This window comes from Homalodisca vitripennis, chromosome 2 (genome assembly GCF_021130785.1).
Source record: "Homalodisca vitripennis isolate AUS2020 chromosome 2, UT_GWSS_2.1, whole genome shotgun sequence".
In the NCBI taxonomy this organism is placed as follows: domain Eukaryota; kingdom Metazoa; phylum Arthropoda; class Insecta; order Hemiptera; family Cicadellidae; genus Homalodisca; species Homalodisca vitripennis.
Genome location: NC_060208.1, coordinates 25846016 through 25865057, shown reverse-complemented (window position 1 = coordinate 25865057; position 19042 = coordinate 25846016). Strand labels below are relative to the sequence as shown.

The 19042-nt window shown below is 30.6% G+C and overlaps 2 protein-coding genes across 3 annotated transcripts in view; one reads left to right on the top strand and one right to left on the bottom strand.

The window, feature by feature from the left end:
- Positions 1 to 12802, bottom strand: part of LOC124353714 (type 1 phosphatidylinositol 4,5-bisphosphate 4-phosphatase) — a 40449-nt gene extending 27647 nt beyond the window's left edge. The window contains exon 1 of one of the 2 annotated variants that reach the window (XM_046803683.1): positions 12645 to 12802. In XM_046803683.1, coding sequence (XP_046659639.1) covers positions 12645 to 12735 — 91 coding nt within the window. In that variant the 5' untranslated portion in view covers positions 12736 to 12802. Of the gene's footprint in view, positions 1 to 1363; positions 1493 to 12644 lie in introns of those variants that run through there. The other variant, XM_046803684.1, reaches the window with a different exon arrangement.
- A 280-nt stretch (positions 12803 to 13082) lies between these two features.
- LOC124353713 (phosducin-like protein) lies at positions 13083 to 14217 on the top strand. Its single transcript, XM_046803682.1, has one exon. The coding sequence runs from the start codon at positions 13209 to 13211 to the stop codon at positions 14088 to 14090; it is 882 nt and encodes a 293-aa protein (XP_046659638.1). The 5' UTR covers positions 13083 to 13208; the 3' UTR covers positions 14091 to 14217.
- The last annotated feature ends 4825 nt before the right edge of the window (positions 14218 to 19042 follow it).

Sequence of the window (19042 nt, the reverse complement as noted above, 5' to 3'; positions counted from 1 at the left end):
ATTGAAACCACTTGAGATAAAGCCAAGTTTACATACAAACATTTTGTTTTTTTAATACCAATAATTAGGCCTAATGCAAAGCATATGGTTTATTTAATATTTGTTAGTTATAAACATTTTTTAATTTTCTAAATTTAATTGATTAATTTTTAAATGTAGAAAACTTTTTGGAAAATATTTAGGACAGTTTTTTTTTTTTTAAGGGTAGGTCCTCAACTAATTTTAGGTAACATTTGGAGTTTCACAAGTTGTTTAATAAAGTAACGATAAAAAGCCTGTTAAAGCTGATTTATTCAACACCCTGTACAGCAAGATAATTTGAAAACATCTTTTTGAAATCATCTGTGTCCTTTAAAATAATGTACTACATACTCCACCTTTACATTTTAAAACTTTTCCAAAAACAACCCTCTACCCCTCCCCCCCCCCCAAATACCCCTTACAGATTGTTTTGGGGATAAATATTTTTTTCAAATTCTTTGCCCACAAAATAGGTAGGGGTGCAGTTGAATCAGATTCTATCTTTACTTGTTGTACTGCTACAAGGTGATCTGGATCACTCACAAATACAATATAATGTATTTGTATAACAAGTAATACAAATAACTACCTTAAATTAAACAAAATAACTTAAACTTCCTTTTAATTAGGTTAACATCTTCACTACGGTTCTATACTGAGAGATACCAGCTACTCTCAATGTGATTCTGCGCCGTTAGGCCACAGTCAACATGTAAAAACGTAAATGCTAATTTAAGTAGTTCAACTAAATTCAACACTGTTTCCCAAATTTCGCTTTTGAGCGTATTTTACCTCTTTCAAGTTTGTAATTCTAAGTTTTAGAGGTTAGAGGGCATAGGAAGCAGGGAACTTTGAAATCCTGTATGTATTAAATAAAAAAAATAATTGTTTTTTTTTTTTTAAATAGACCATATATTACAATTATTGTCTTCCAGCTTGTCTTTCCGTCCTGTTTATTATTTATTGTTAAAGGGTTTAGTACCATAAAGAGTAATAGAGAAATGGCTCCAACAAAATAATATATTCAACCTATAAAAAAATACTTAATTTACACACTATCATTTGTCATTTTGTCCACTCTTAAAACGTCCATTTCAAAATAAAATTATGGTTTAGATATTAAGGAAAAGTTAAAAACTAATTCATCATAGCCGCATGTGGACATTAAAATATTACAATATAAGCAACTTAAAACTTTATAATGGCACATAAAACGCAACTTTCAAAAATCGATCATATTAAACCGTACATGAAGAAATCACTGTATCATACCAAGCACCACAATAGCACTACTTTTTATATCCTAAACACTTCCATCAAAAAAGACAACAAACCCACTAACCCAGGTGGTTCATAGGTTAGATGGAGACACCAACAAAGAAGAAATGAGGTGGAACGGCACAGAAATGCCGACTAAGAACTATTATTTATCAACAAGAACTCACTGGTGATGACAGAATACCCAAATGAGTCATGCCTTGTGCGTGTAAGAAACAGACCTCTCTTAACTCATCATTCTCACTAATGTCAGACAATCTGTGCTACATTACTGTTAATGGTATCTTGATAACAAACTCTTGTGTCTTGTAGCACTCACATGTGTCCAAAAATTGACTACAAAAGATACTATTCGACAAAGCACAAAGTTATTTCTGTGTAAATATCCCTTCTGTATAAAAATAATGCCTACACAAATGAGAACAAAACTTTTAGGAATGATAAATTATTCATAACATTTTTATAGACGACTATACAATAATTGATTATAATAATTAAATATGTTTGATATAGAATTGATTTGTTCATCCAGATCTACAGCACTGACTTCTACAAGACCAGTCATTTCAACTACAATAATGAGAAACTTCATTAACAGCCATTAGATAGATAAAATTAGTGGAGAATCTAGACAATAATCAGTATAATATATAATGATAAAATCTCATGCCCTGTATGGTGTAGCAACTTGGAATTGAAATAAATAAAACAATACTTGCATACTTTGCACAAAATGATGAGTCTTCCAAGAATAGTTATCACAAACATTACAGTAGTTATGCTGCATTAAAGTTGAATATTCCTAAAGCAGAATACCTATACTACTAATTCATCTGTTTTAATTCTTAAAATAAAATTTGATAATACCAAACTTATCAAACTAATAAATTTAATTTTTCTTTTTGTTATCACCCACAACTTATAACTAACCCAATCTTCAAAGGGACAAAGTCCCTAAGGTCATTAAAAGCGCATTTTTTTAGTTGTTATAGTGTGCTGAATTTGGTATTTGTAGAGAATGCCGTTCCAGGGATATACAGCCGTTTCCATACTTTTGCCCAACCCTGCATATCAAATTTGCCACATTACCCCCATTTACAAACCCTTTATATATATATATATATATATATATATATATATATATATATATATATATTTGCAAGCTTTTCTGAAAAATTGTTTGTTCAATGATCAAGTAACAGATTTTTATAATTTTTTCAATAATAAATGAGATAATACACTATATATTTTTTTGTGGTGAATAAAATACACAATACAATTTGATTGGTGGATGCTGGCTAACTAACCTATCCAAGTCATGCGTAAATACTATTTAAATTTATTATGAATCAATCGGAACTCATGATACTTACTGACTTTACTTATATTGGCACTCCAATTTATTATTATTATTATTATATAATTATTTTATATAAGTCTGGAAAGTAAGGTTCGATTTCTTATAAAAAATATACTATATATTGATGTACAATTTAAAGTTCTCTGGCCGGTACCAATGCTTTTAGGGGTAAATACAAATCAACACTATCATAGAGGTTTCTAGGGTTAACTGAAGTCCCAGACACAATAGAGCTTACCGACTCACCAATGAAAAATTATCCATAGTAAGAATAAAGTTATAAGTTATTGATATAGATCTCAAGTATTTTAATTCAAATGCTTTTGCTTACAGAATATCTTAAGATCTAACATCGAAAGTGCAATCAGAGATTTAGCAACAGTTTTTAGAGGAATAGCTTAAAAGTACAACCTGCACAGTTTATACATGTCAAGTGTGTTTATAGCTCAAATGGTATAGATAATCTTTTGATTAATGTTAAAGCTAATATGTTGTATAGCAAAATAGAACTGAGTCTGTCCATGGCTCTCAACTGGAATTTTTAATAAAATATTTAGAACACATAAAAATAATTCTTTACAACAATAATAATAACAGCTAAAAATTTGGGTAATGGCTACATGATATAATTCTACAAGATATAAGACACATTTACATTATTTAGCGTGAGAGCAAGCTCGGTTGAGTTACTCGCCCAGTTTACCCACTGTTTTAGAAAACTGTGTCTACATTCAATTTAGAAAATGTACAGTAGTTTGATGTGTAACAGAGTAAATGGATGCAGTATAATAAGCGGCCACCATCACGATCGAATCAGCAATATTTTTGATTAAACTACTGAGCAATTTAAAACCGTAATTTCTAACCAAATACGTTGAAGTTGTTATAGGTATTTCAAATTATAATATAGTTCAACTATGTTTTTATATCTAATTAAATAATAATAATAATTATGATGGATGAACCTAATGTGTTTGAAAGCCAGTGACACAAATAACACTCAATGACATAATACCAAATAATATTCATTGCCATTTTACTTGCAGCCATTACTTAAATACCATACAAATGATTTTACTTTGTTTAAATTAATTTTAAAGAATATCGTTATTTAATATGAAGTTGGCAATAATTAATTGTAAATCCCACTAATATTATAAATGCGAAAGTTTGAATGTTTGGATATTTGGATGTTTGGATGTTTGGAGGTTTGTCCTCGAATCACGCTGAAACTGCTATACGGATTGTGCTGAAATTTGGAACAGGTATAGCTTTTGGTCTGAATTAACATTTAGAGTGCTTTTTACCACCCATAACACATTCATTTCACCAAATAAAGTCGAATTCAAATTGAAAAATTAGTTTGTTTACATTCGAATGTTATGATAAGAACGAAACATATTTTGACAGCTGTTGACAGCTATAGTATGACAAACTTTCTGAAACATCTGTTTACATTTGAATTTTATCAATAATAAGTAAACAGTGCTTGATCGGTAGGGTAATGCAGATAGTAAATAAAACATTAATATACAAATTTTACTCCAGATTGCGCCAGTAACGAATTAAAATCATCTAATGCATTAAATACTGTTATAAAACTAACCTAAATGAACAAAGTTATGAATGTTTTCACATAAGTTACTTTAAACTGTTGGGCTTCCTTGACATTATGATATTACATTTTAACAATGGCTTACGGAAAAACAGAGAAATGAATACTAACATAATTTAACGATTCATTCTTTCCCTGGCTACAGTCCAAAAAACAAGTTTAACACAAAACTTTAATAACGATTATTTTGGAATGTTGCATAACCTTAATAAGGAATTACATAAGAACTAGGTAGGAATTCCCCCAAGGTTGTAATAGGCTTTTCAGTCAAACTCAACTATGTCAACACGATTTTGACCAAAGTAGATTTCCGAGAACTAGATAATCGAACGTATATAAAATTTGATCGAGGCAATATGGCAAGCTAAACTGTGACATAGTAGGCAAGTGAATTTAAACGGTCTTAACCGAAGTAGGCATCTCGGTCCTATGTAAGTATATATAAATATATATTTCTTCTTCGTCAGAACAACAAGGCAAACTCTACTATAGTACTGGAAATATCTTAGACCTGAAATATATGACAAGGACTGGAAATATGCGCTTTTTGACCGAAGTAAGTTTCCGAGACCTGTGTGATCTGAGATTTGTGTTTTCTTGATCGGGATGACAAGGCAGATTCAGCTGTGACGTTATGTATATAATTAATTAGAACCAGAAATGCTCCTACACGTGCCAAACATGATATAATAATTAAGTTAAACTCTGATACTATTTACCACGAACTTAAATAATATCTACCTGATGTATGCCTACTTACGTTTTAAAATTTTTATAGGACTCCCATCATATTACATCATAATTGCTTTTACTAAGTAATATAAGGACTTTGGTTCTAAGATTGCGTGCGAAGCCGCGGGAAACAGCTAGTAACATAAATAAGATTATTTTTGTCTTCAATAGTTTAAGTATTTTTAATTAATACTTTGGTTCACTAAACTGACTGTCTTGATGGTCGCTCATTATACTGCACATGTGAGTAAATTATTTTAGAAAATGTCTCGTGAAACGCATGTTACATTTTATAATAAGAAAACTGTGTAAGATTTGTTGGTAAAAAAAGAAAATTAAATTCCGGAATAAGATATAAACATACACTTGAGTAAGAGATGTATTCCTTACCTGCTACATTATAGCAAGACATTATTTTAACCTACCTTGCAACTGAAAACCACTTTAAAGACCTCTCCAGCATATATTCCAGGCAGCTAAGTAATATCTAAGTTCATCCTGGATGTGTGTAATGATGACAGCCTCGAAGAGGCTTAATTAACCCTCTGAGTGTCCATCGCCAATATTTTTGACAACTCGGACTTTCACTTTTAAACGTCATCACCAAAAATTGAACGATAAACATCCATCTCTTTAAATTCATTTTACTGAAGCTAATACCGGTCAAATAGCATTATAACCTATACCATTCGAAAGCTCATAAGTTTTTCACTATGTCTAGTGGTCTTTGGATATCTCGTAGTCTTTAATGAACATTAGTCTACATCGTTTTCATCCGCTATTGTTTCCAAATTATGCATTGTTTGTTGTTGCTCAGATATGAACATGTGAATTTCGCTATTTACAGTCCATTTTGTGCTTGTTTTCTTTTCAATTCGTTAAGTAGTTACAAATGGGAAATTTTGCTACAAGTAGGCTATTCTAAATGCATTGTGCTACCCTATCGGGTACACATCAGGACTTTATAAAATGCGTTATGCACCCAATGGGGTATCCCAGGTATTACAAAAGTGTACCCCATCAGGCAAACGATTGTTTAATTTGTAAGGTAAACTAATTTTTTTAGGTACCCATTGGGGTACACGAAGAAAAATTGTAAAACAATGAAATTGTTTTCGTAAACATTTGAGAAGCCTACAAACCTTTCTAGTTATACTTAGATGTTTTGCTTTAAAACTGATTATGGTTTTTTATGCCATTATTATTGAAAAATTTGATGGCAAATAAAATGTCCGGAAAAACACTGACATCGTGGGAATGTGTTGTTTTTTTATCACTAAATAAGAAATTTGTTTTTTTAACTTCATACTTACACACTCTAAAAGCACAGTTCATTGCAAAAAAAAAAGTGGTGTACAACACTTTATATTTAAGTTACTATTTAGATTTATTATAAATTATACAAGGAGAGCTTGCAAACCTCACAAAACGAGCAGGGTTTAAGCTGCGATCGCATTTTGTGAAACAAGCCAAGAAAATGTGACGCTCGCTGTTGGAAAAAAGCTTTCGCAAAATTGCGACAAAAGCAAAAAGAACAACTCACAGCGAAAAGTACATCACATTTTGAAAAGATACAGCACTAAAAAAATTTTTCTCAATGTTACCATAAGGTTATATTTTGTCATTGCATTTAATTTTATGTATAACCGTTCCCCGCCACTGGACAACAAACTTTCTGGTTGAAAAACGCCTGCCTACTCTCCGATCAAAAATTATAGATATCAGATTTAGAACGTTAACCACAAAGTAACTAATAGAGCTACATGTACAGGAGTTATATTAAAATTGAGCTTGTTCAATCATGCGTTTAGACGTATAAAGCAAATTAATTATAAACAATAACCAAGTGTTGTGTCTGTAAGAATGAAAAAAGGTACCAGTATTGGCACTTTACTACTAAACTACAAGTTTGAAAATTAATTATTCATTGTTAAACCTGCCATTGGAAGTCCAAAGCCCATATAAAAAAGCTGATGGAAAATGGTCTATTTAAAAAAAAAATAATATTTAATTTATTACGGTCTCCTCTTGCAGTTAAAAGCGCATGGGACCACACACTATCGTCACAACACCACCCTTGACAGTCTGACAGTTCCAACGACAGGCACCGCCAACCATGGTAAATTAACAAAATCTGTTTAATTATAGTGGCGTTAAAATCTTTAGTTTTAAAATGTGTTTACACAAATAAATGACCTTTAAAATAAAAAATAATGACTGTAAGCTCAATAACGTGACCAATGCAGAGTTTTTAAGCGAACCCGGTTAAGAATAAAAGTTAAAATGGTTATTAGACAACTTTTATCCATATAATTCAAAATTTCTAAAATTAGATACTCTAAATAAGTACACATGTACATAATATATTGTATAAAACTTTAGTCCTAAGAATTACAAGTTTTCCTGGTTATGAATATTAAAAATTGCTGTTTGGTTAAAAACGCCACAAAATGGCAACATTTTTGTCAAAATAATAAACTTTATTAATGTTTGTAAACAATTTTCTTTATGTCTAAACACAGAAAGAAACAGGTTAAATTTTTAGTATGCTCAAGTATGTTAGTTCCATTACATTTAACCCTAGAACTGGCAATGGTGTCACTCTGTACTGGCGGCTCTATTTTAACAGCATCGCAGACGTTTCTTATAATGTATCACATTTCATAACTGTTAGTCCAAATATAAACTATTATATGTCAATGAATTCACAAATATATGGAGAGCATTATAATAACAATATCTTATTGTTTCCATGGAAACATATTTTTGTTCTTTTTTACAAAATGTAAGAAAACATTTTTTGGACATTATTTTTGTAAATATTTCGTTGTGTAACTGCTTAGTAATAAGCTTTACATCAAAACTGTAAATGTATAACTTATTCAAAATTTTGTCCTGATTTCAAAAATATATAGTTATTGTAACTTTTATCTCAAAATGTATGTGTTACAGGGCTTTGTATGAAAAATCACGCGTATTTACTTATTTTCAAAAATGTGTAGATTTCTAAATAAATATTATTTTTCGTGGGTAAACATAATCTCATGACTGCATTTTTATTTATAATATAAGTATGACAGATAATACAAAAATAAAATAAAATTATAAATTTTAATCTTACCTTATTTACATATGTACATATATACAAAGTTTCATTTTTCACTCAGCGTCACTAGATTTATCGATCTCTAAAGTTTTCACCCATACTAAAACTATAACCTAAGAAAGCTAAAAAAACAATAATAACAACACTAAAACACAATAAAATACAGTTTCCACAAATACAATTGGATTCGTAACCTCAAACACAAAACCCGGCATTTCTTTACAGTTTCACAACAATGTGGTTGACCCGTACTACGTTCATGTCAGCTGTCATAGAGAACGATGTTTTACAGTAAACAAAGAAGACAATAATCGAAGTAAGAACAGTAAATCAGTACTATAGTTAATGCTGTTCCAGAATATATCAAATAAAAATCATTTATATGACCTTAATTGCCTAAAATTTCAATAACTGTACATGTCTACTTTGGCAACGAACATTTGTTTCATACCAGCTGGAGGGTTAAGCTCACTTAACTAGTTAGTTGTGGTTAACATTCAAACTAGGTAATTTATACTTTTTGATGCGAGAGTAGTATCCAACAAATGCCATGCTTGTTCAGATGAAAGCAGTGATGATACAATGTGGCTGACACGCATACGAACAAAAACGAATATTGTACACTTCTAAACTCTGGCACCTGTAGCTAGTAAGTACTGAAGATTTTTTGAGGTTATGTTATAATCAGATTTTATTTTGAAATGAAAGACATTTTTAAACTATTACGTATAACCAAAATTGTTAATCTCTAATTAAGGTACGTTAGAAAAGAATTTATTTAAATGACATTTAAACATTGGTGTTTACAAAACAAAAAAGGCCACACATTTAATGATGTTGGTAGGGCCTAATAAGTTTTTTAAAGGTAAAATAATGTAAGGTAAAATAAAAGACACTTGTTTCATCAAAAATAAAAATTCACCATGCCATTTAATTTTATTTTGTGTAAAATATTAACAGAAGCCTTTACGTTTTGTTTTATTTTGAAAAAATATTAAAAATTTGATTTTCTAACTAAACTATTTTTAATCAAACCTCTTCACAAAAACCTCATCATTATTGTGGTTCGATATTTTAACAACAATATACTTATTAATATAAATATTGGTTCTGTAGGCTACAATATTAAAGAACTTCAGACTCTTTTTTGAAAAGTAGTATTCAAATTTCTGCTGAACACTAATGCTAAATATGTTTTTTCAATTTTTCTCTGTATACCCCAAAAATATCTACAACAATAAGTCTGATGTATTTATTTAAGCGCAGGATCAAATTTAACAAACCACCAAGACAGGCAAACAATAAAAACACAATAAAGAAATGCATAGCAACGTTTACCTCATCGGGCACACAACGCACTTTACAAAAGCCAGGTGTGTACCCAATTATATACATGACGACAGTTGTGAAAGATCGTGTGTACCCGATGGGTTACACATCGTTATAAACGTGTAATTTACAAGTAATATTACACATTGAAAGCAAGTAGAAGTAGCCATACGAAGTAAAAGAAAACTTCATAACATCTTTTCTGTCCATTCTGAACGAGTAATAAGCAGCTTAATATATTTTAAAGTGCACTCATGACTCAAGAAATCTTTATCGATTAACCATACAAAATACTGCATTATAGTGTCAGGAATGAATATAACTACTAAGCGCATGTTGTCATACCTATAAATAATTTTGTATACAATACAAACGTCTTCATAATCTATCAATGTGTTGAGCATGACAAAAATTCTCTGACACTGTAATGGCACCACCTCAAAAGAAGCGGGTAGAGTATGATAAGCGGACCCGGTTTTTTCTATCGAAATTGGCAAACGATGTTACTTGATCATAACCACCGATATAATCAATCGATACTGATTAATTATTTTGAACAAATAACAAATAATCTATACCAACAGCTGTAAACACTTAATAATACATGTAAGGTAATATTTCAATTTTACATAATAAGTAACATTTTATTATTAAAAATGGCAGTCAATTTTAGAAAACTACACGACATTGCTTTTAAAGATGATAAGACATGTTTTACGTGGTTTCAACATGTACCGACTCGTACCGAAAAATCCATTATATGAAATTTGTGGGAAAGAAACAACTGTAACTGTGAGAGGAGCAAATATGGTTGTCTTCAGGTTTCCTAATTTTTCTTATAATAATTTTTTTCATCACTGTAAATATTAAATCCATATTTTAATTTAAAACATATGATTGTTATTGAGGACTATAGATACTTTTATATCGATTGATAGTCTAGGATTTGAGATGCGAATATTAGGTATCGATGATTACATTCTTCGATATAAAAAACCGGGTCCGCTTATCATACCCAAAGAAGCTTCTTAACTTTCTTCCCAAAAGAAGTTAGCCTACCTATATTACTGTCAGGCACCAACTCATTGAAGGGTAGGATACAATAAGCGGACCCGGTTTTTTTATATCGATATTGACAAACGATATTACTAATTATAACTTTTGATATAACTAACCGATACTAATTTTGAACAATAACTAACTTGTATCAACTATAAACACTTTTTCATATAATAAACGTATTTTCTTTTATAGATAATTACAGACAGTTGCAAATCATCTCTGTGAGTATTTGTGCAGAAGAGAATTACGGTTTTCTAGAGAAGATGCTTCAACAACTTCTCGAAAATGGTTAATTATTGCTATACAGGTGAAAACATATAAATAATTATGCACATTTCGTATTTCCTGTTATAAATGGTTTTTATGTTCTTATAATTTCATTATTATTTATGAGTTTTTCCTATTTCCAGTTATAAACAGTTTGTTAAATCGTTAAAGCTCATTTATTATTTATAAGATTATCACTATGTGCGTTGTATTACGTTATTTTAATTTAAAATATGATCGTGATTATCGCTATAGGCCTAGATATGTTGATTATGATTTATAAACATGTATTTGATAAATGAATATTAAGTATTGATAATTGTACTAGAGTAATCTACATTAAAAGAACCGGATCCACTTATCGTACTCTACCCATATTGAAATAACAGTTACCTGTGGCTTTGTACGCAATTTCATAGGCGTTGTACAAGTACGAGCACCAATAGATCGAGTAAGTTATATTTCTGATGCCATTCGTGTTTAAACCAAGAAAGTATCTCAAAAAGGGTGAACTTATGGCCATTTTATTTTACTCAGTATTTTTAAGTATTTTTTGTACCATTTTGACTGGGTTTAAAAATGTTAACAGTTACAATGTAATTGCATAGGCTAATTTAGTCTAATTTCTTTGTTTGAAGGTTATTTTTGACGATGGAAAGATTGTGAAGGAAACAGGATTTTTCCGGACATTTGCCATCATTCAATGAAACATGAAATCAGTAACACTATGTTTCGAGATCTGCAATCTGATCTCTTCTTCAGGTAATAACTAACCTAATACATAATTACAAACTAGGTTAAAATAAACAAATCATACCAAAGCGTTGTGGCACGCCTAAGTCAGGAATCACAACCACCATGTTGTTTGTCAACTTCACTAACTCTAAAAACATGTACTTAATAAAAAACTATACACAACACTAATCATTAAAACTGAACTACAGAATACAACAGTTGACAAACAACATGGTGGTTGTGATTCCTGACTTAAGGCGTGCCATAACGCTTTGGTATGATTTGTTTATTTTAACCTAGTTTGTAATTATGTATTAGGTTAGTTATTTCCTGAAGAAGAGATCAGCAGATCTCGAAACGTAGTGTTACTGATTTCTTGTTTCACTGAACAATGGCAAATGTCCGAAAAAATCCTGTTTCCTTCATAGTCTATTTTATCATAAGAACAGACTCTTAGATTTAAATATCAAAAAGAATTAGTGACCCTTACATAAGTTATATTCAAAATTAATGTATTTCAATTGTTTAGTTCTCAAATATCTGACCTAACCCTCATTAAAATTCCACTGGTTTATTCAACCATACAAACTGAAAAAGTAACATTATTCTGATACTTTTGAAAGCAATACTTTTTTATAATTTGGTTAATATTCTCTAATGAATAATTAATAAGGACAAATAAAAGCCTTCACAGCTTCAGTAAGATCAAGGACTAGGCTACCTTTAACCAAATTAATAGGTTGAGATTTGTGTACAACATGATATAGGCTAACAGTTAGATTGTATTTCATTATTGTTGAATACTTTTTTATGTTTTATTATTTATATTTGCATAGAACCCTAAATAATATACCAAACAACATAAATATGGTACTCCTAGGTTGGTTATTACATAATCAATTTTTTTTACATTGTACATTGAATTTTTGGAATGGTCGAATACTTTTTACAGGATGAGTTTAGTTTCATTTCTGAGTTTGAACAGAAAACGTACAATTAATTAAGACTAAATTGATGATTCATATCTTCCTTGATAATAAGAAAAGCCTACGAAAGCGGTACTGTTGCCAGCTTGAGTTCCAATTAAAATTTACTGATTAGTTTTTTACTGACTGTGCCAAGTATAGACATTTAAATACCTGATATATATTCTCCGCCGTTGTTTCCATAATTTCCTCTACTTTCGTTTTGAAGTAAAGGTTTCCTTTCGTCCTTTTCGTCAGTCTGCATTTTCTTGACAGCTACACAAACTACAGAAGTACACTAAAATTTTATTCTTTGATAGCAATCCCCTCCAATCATCCAATCACAAACGATGTCACCAGTTTATGCAACTCATCGAAGTACAGACACAAATATTTCACTGGATAGTTTATTAGTTTGGTAAGGATTACGTTCATGTTAAAAAAACATATTAAGCTATATATAGACTGTTGAATATTTTAATTGTATATAATATTTCATAAATGTATAGTACAGGCTCAAAGTTCCGTTTAAGATCAATAGTTGTGACATTTCAGTTTGCATGTTGGCAGCTCTTATTTTAATTCAATTTGCTGTAGTCAGCTGATACTCAGTTGTCAGGTATTAACCGATCCAAATGCAAACGCAAACAAAGACTTGATTTGTGTTTACGAGACGAATAGGTTATTTAGAGACATTACATCGCTGTTGTTTACCATAGAAGCAAATCTACTAAGGCCATGGCTACTTTGGAGGATAAAATTCTCGGTGATAAACAACATAATTATTGTTCTAGCAGTGAGAGTGGCGAGGAGTCAGGAGATGAGGGAATTGATGCCGAGGATTCAGGAGCAGCAGCATCCTTACAACAAGGTAGGAATACACTTGTGTCTAATGTGCCTGAACCTTCAAAATGGGATGGGGTTTCTACTAATACAGGTCCTAAGGGCGTTTTAAAGGACTGGCAACGTTTTAAACAACTAGAGGTTGAAAAACGAAGAGAACAAGAGGCAGAGAGACTTGCTTTGATGAAGAAACTCTCAATCACATGCAAGTCAACTCTGGATGAAGAAAGAGACAAAAAAGATGCAAAGTGTGATGAATTTGCTGAATTACTATCTGATGAATTTCTAGAGCAGTACAGAAAACAGCGAATGCATGAAATGATGTCCAATTCCTCAAAACTTCCAAAATTTGGATTACTTCATGATTTGAAAAGTGGTGACCAGTTTCTTGAGGCTGTAGACAATGAAAATAAAGCTGTAACAGTGATCGTTCACATTTACGAAGATAAAGTGCCTGGTTGTAAAACAATGAATTCTTGTCTGGCTGAACTCAGCCAGGAATATGTACAGGTAAAGTTCTGCAAACTCCTCAGTACTGCTGCAGGAATGAGCAATCACTTCAAGGCTGATGGTGTACCAGCTCTACTTGTCTACAAAGGCGGACAAGTTGTGGGAAATTTTGTACGAGTTACTGATGACCTCGGTGATGAGTTTTATGCAGGGGACGTCGAAAACTTCCTCATCGAGCATGGGATGATTGTAGACAGATCTTGTGTTCCTCATATCATATCCGGGCCAAAAGTGGATGGCAATGATAGTGATGTGAGCTTAGAATAAGTTTTTTGCTTGCCTTCTGGTTGGAAATAACAGTACCGTACATACAGTTTTAACTATCATCAAAAATTCTTTATATCAGATGTATTATAAAATTTAAATTAGCTACAATAGGCTAAATTCATTTAGATTTTGTTTCAGTATTCTTGTTTCTTCTTAAGATTTAAAAGTAGGCTTAGCCTACTTCTTTGAGAAAATGAATTTTATTTGAATATTTATAACTCCTTTGAAATTAAGAAAGTCTACAGAAATTTAAGTGGGCTCTAATTTCAGATTTGTTAGGCTACCCACTACTTACCTTAGAGTCAAGTTAAATTTTATTTTGAAGCAGCGATCGGTTAGGCCCATCTAAAAATATTGTTTTCTATCTTTACTTTATCTATATTAAATATAGATTAATTAAATTTGTAAAAATGCTTTGGTTATAAGGCCTAATATTTTTGTCAATCAGTAATGTATGGTTAGTAAGTTGTGTAGTGTCTCACCTTTTAAATAGAAAAATGTTTTGAATCTTATACTAATTGATAGTAACTTAAGAACAGTATTGAAGCTTATAACAATCAATATTATATTTTTTATAATATAAATGAAAGACGATCTCCAGCAAATGACAGAACCTTTTTTTTATAGGGAAGTTTGGAAAACAATTATAAGCAATACTCATTTAAATTAAAACCAATCTGATCAAAACAAATATATGGTCAATCGATCATTTATTTTCCACTGATATTTATTATTTTGTAAACATGGCATAATTAGTATAAAAATACCTAACAAAACTAAATATAGCACTGAAATCGGCTACAGTATAATATGCAGCCACCATTACAATGAAATCATTTATACTACTGAGTATCTAAACTACCTAACAATAAAACCAAAATGTGGGATCAAATGATGTTATAGACAAGTTATTTCAAATTATAGTACATGCTTAATATATGATCAAACACTCCAATAAAATGAAAAAGTTTTATTTTGTGAGGCCTTTCGTGCTCAAAGAACACATCGTCAGACCCACATCTTCTTTGAGCACGAAAGGCCTCACAAAATAAAACTTTTTCATTTTATTGGAGTGTTTGATCATATATTAAGCATTTAGAATTTCCAATAAGAAGACGCTGGTAAAATGTAATTATAGTACAGTTTAACTTCTGTAAAAAATTAATAATTAATTGAATGATGAATTCAAAACTATCTGTTTGTTTTTATAAATCTAAGGAACAAAGCAGTATAAAACATATTTGTTACGTTTTGTTATCAGTTTTACTTATTACAATTTGGGGGATAAATTTGTCTGACAACTTGTAAAAAAATAATTCAAGTTCATTGCCATTGTACTTGTTGCCATTACTTAATCCATACAAATATTTTTACTTTGTTTGAATTAATTTTAAAGAACATTGTTATTTAATACATTAAAATCAGCTGGCCATAGTAAATAGCTTACTATAATTAAAATATTATGTTATCGAAAATTTAGGTATTTATAACTGATAATTTGGTTTGCTGATTCGATTTTCATTGTAGCCCCATATTATATTGCAGCCTTGAAGTCAGCAACTGTCTGATTTCAGTGTCAAGAATACAGTGTTGACTTATGCATTATAAAAAAATGTCAAAACAGGGGCTTGCAAGATAGCGATTTATAGACAGATGCCAGTTTAAGAGATTATGGTTGATCCTAATTGTTTGGACAAGTTTCTAACAATTTTTAATCTTTTCAGGTATTGTTTTTGGATTCAGATTATTTTTCTGTAGGTAGCACATTTTCTCCCTGTTTTGTGAACCTTAAAATGTGTGTTTACAATTTTTCCAACTCCCATCGTGGGCATGATCTTGACAACATAGTTTTTTACGCTTTATGTAGCTTTTCTTCGTATGAAAGTAATAAATTTAGCTTTGTAGTTTGTTAGTTGCAAATTACTTCGCTGTTTTGTTCTTATATATTTTATATGAAATGTTATTCTCTTACAAGCATTATTTAGATCTGATCATTTATTGTAAGCTGTTGCTTTCAAGTAGTAGGTACAATAGGTTGTAGCTTAGTTACGTAATAATAATTATATTATGACTTCCATATTACTTTATAGAAAAGTTTTACCTGTATCTTTTTTTAATTATTTTTGTTGTAAGATTGATTTTTTTTATAAGTTAGATTATTTTTTAGTTTAATTACCTTTGCTATGTAGTTGTGCTTTTTTGTGCATCAATAAGATTTTTATTTACTTACTATGGGAGAAGTTGTTTTTCCAATTTATGTGCTGCAGTGTAAGGCATCGAAGCAGAATCATTAGTATAGATTAGAAAATACATACTTCATAGGCTATAGAGAAGACAAGCAATGATAACCGGTGTGACAATCAGTCCTAGGTTATGTTTGCTCGATCGATGTACTGTACGCTATATATTCTGTATGATTAATGCTTCCCATGTACTACATTGTAACAATTTATACTTTTTATTTTTAGTTGCATGTAGTTTACAAGTTAACGTTTAAGTTGCAGCTGATGCCTAATGAAGAAAGCCCAACTGTTGATATATTTTGTATCAAAATGTTATAACTACCATAAGTAATGCCACCGCACTTAGTTTTAAGGATTGATCTCAAAGATCTTATCACGATAAGCAAATTAAAAATATTGAAAATTTGGGTACTTTGGGATTATACCGACCACACCCAGACATGAATCGTTATTTCACATTTCGTTTCTACTGATTACTAGATTAGCGTAGAACAATATTTCGTCAATATAAAACAGGAATTGTCTTATCGCAAACACCTCCCCATCCTCAGACAGAGGTCAAAGTCGAGCGTCTAGTAGATAACGTGATTGCAGAGTCTCGCCGCCCGTTCAGCTGGTGCATCGCTTTGTTGTACTTCCGTGTTTTACCTCTACATTTCTCCAAACACAAAAATTCAACAAAAACAAACATTTACCAAACTAAACTTTTTATTAAAAAAACACTCAAAACTTGTTTTTATTCTTGATCACATTCCGCCACCCAAAATGCGAGTGCCTCCGGCCATCAGCGCGGGCATCGGCAGCACCTTCGGTGCTGCCCCGCGCTGATGTCGACGAAAGAAAAACATCCCTCGAGATAGTACCTATCAGTAAAATATCAAATTCTAGAGGGGCTAATCAGAAATATAAATTGAATTGTAATGGAAAGGCAATGATGTACCGTGCAAATCACGTGATGCCGCGCGGCCTGCCGTAATCAGGATTCTCGAGAAAGATAAGATAACAGCGACAACAATACCGATCACAATACCTGGAAATGCTTGTAAGTTTGTAATTTTGTAATTGAAGAGTTGTTTTTTCGTTCTATCATGTTTGTTTCTATAAATTTCTATTTTTGTGTTCTTCATACTGGTGTGGTCGGTATAATCCCAAAGTACCAAAATTTGTCCTACTGTCATTCACTTTTATAGTAGGCCTGTTCAACTACCCTGTTCAAATCAGCTTGCATCACAATACATCGTGAATTGTCATATTAAAAGCTGTGTTTTTAGCGAAAATAGGTTTTTTGGTGTGAAATTAATAATTTTTCATTTATGCTGCTTTAATAATAATGATCGTTGGACTTGCTCTTTAATAAGACTTGAATATTATCAAAAAAATTGAAATTCAAGTTAAATTTGCAATAATATTCCCAATATATATTACATGAGCTTAGATTATAATAGAATTTTTTTTAACAGTTTTGGAGTAAATTGGTACAGGGTAAAGAAACAGGCCCATTAATGTAAATTTCGTATTATACCAGAAATAATATAACTAATCTCACCTTTCAAACATACAAAAATGTACTTAGGAATTTAAATCAAGGCTAATTAAGTTTGGTGTTGATTTTGCGTTTTAATATTTGTCATGAGCAATAATAAAAAGCAACTTTTGCAAAAGTTATTTAGTCATCTTCAACTTCAGACCCTTAATTATTGAACTAGAATGACAAATATTTGGTAAACTATCATAATATATAGTTATAATCAACCCAACGAAAAACTATTGTAACTATGAACAATTTCTCAAATTGGTTTTGTTTATAAAGTATAGTATTTTATCATAAGAAAATTCTGCAGATTTGTAAGTAGCACAGTTCCTTATATTGTCAAGTCCTTATAGCCACTTACTAGACAGTTATTGCTCGTAATGAATTTATAAACGGAAAAGTATTGTTCTAATGTGCCAAAATGGTTTTTTGATTCCAGACGTTTTTTATTTTTGAAGGAAATACATAATGTTTTTACTACATATAGGATAACTTTTAAGGTCCGTTCTTCAGCATACAGAGCAAGTTTAATTGTAATGTAAACTAATACTGTAGTTAAACTATATTAGTGTTGAAAATTTGGAAGTAAATATTCAGTTATATGCACTATATAATTAGTTTGTATTTAACTTAATTCAGTTAAAAATAGGATAATAATCTTTTTATTAGAGCAATACTTCCTTTTACTTCATACATGTACTGTAAGATATTTGCACATACATATGTGTATTGTCACTTGAAATCATTGAATATAGCTTTTAACAAATTTGATACAGCGAAATATATATACATCTTAAAAATAATTTTGTAATCCTACTTAACTTTTATAGTATTACTGAATTCAGCTTAAGCGATATCTTACTTTAAATTTTATTTAAGTTACCGATGTGAAATCACTAGGTAGTGGCAGCTTACTATATGGTTTATGTGAATTTGTAATTTTTCTAACCTAGAATTGTTGTTTTTAAACCAAGTTTTTATTGGTATTGTTAGAGGAGTTGAAGAAATTCTATTTTTAGAACTACAAATGGGTACTTTTGAATTATACAGGCCTCACTATTTTTCTTTTCTATAAACCAGAACAGGATTTAAATTTTAACAGCCAGCAACAAAAGACAACTAATATAATAGACAACTTAAAAGTATTATTTTACTTGAATAAAAAACATTAATAAGAA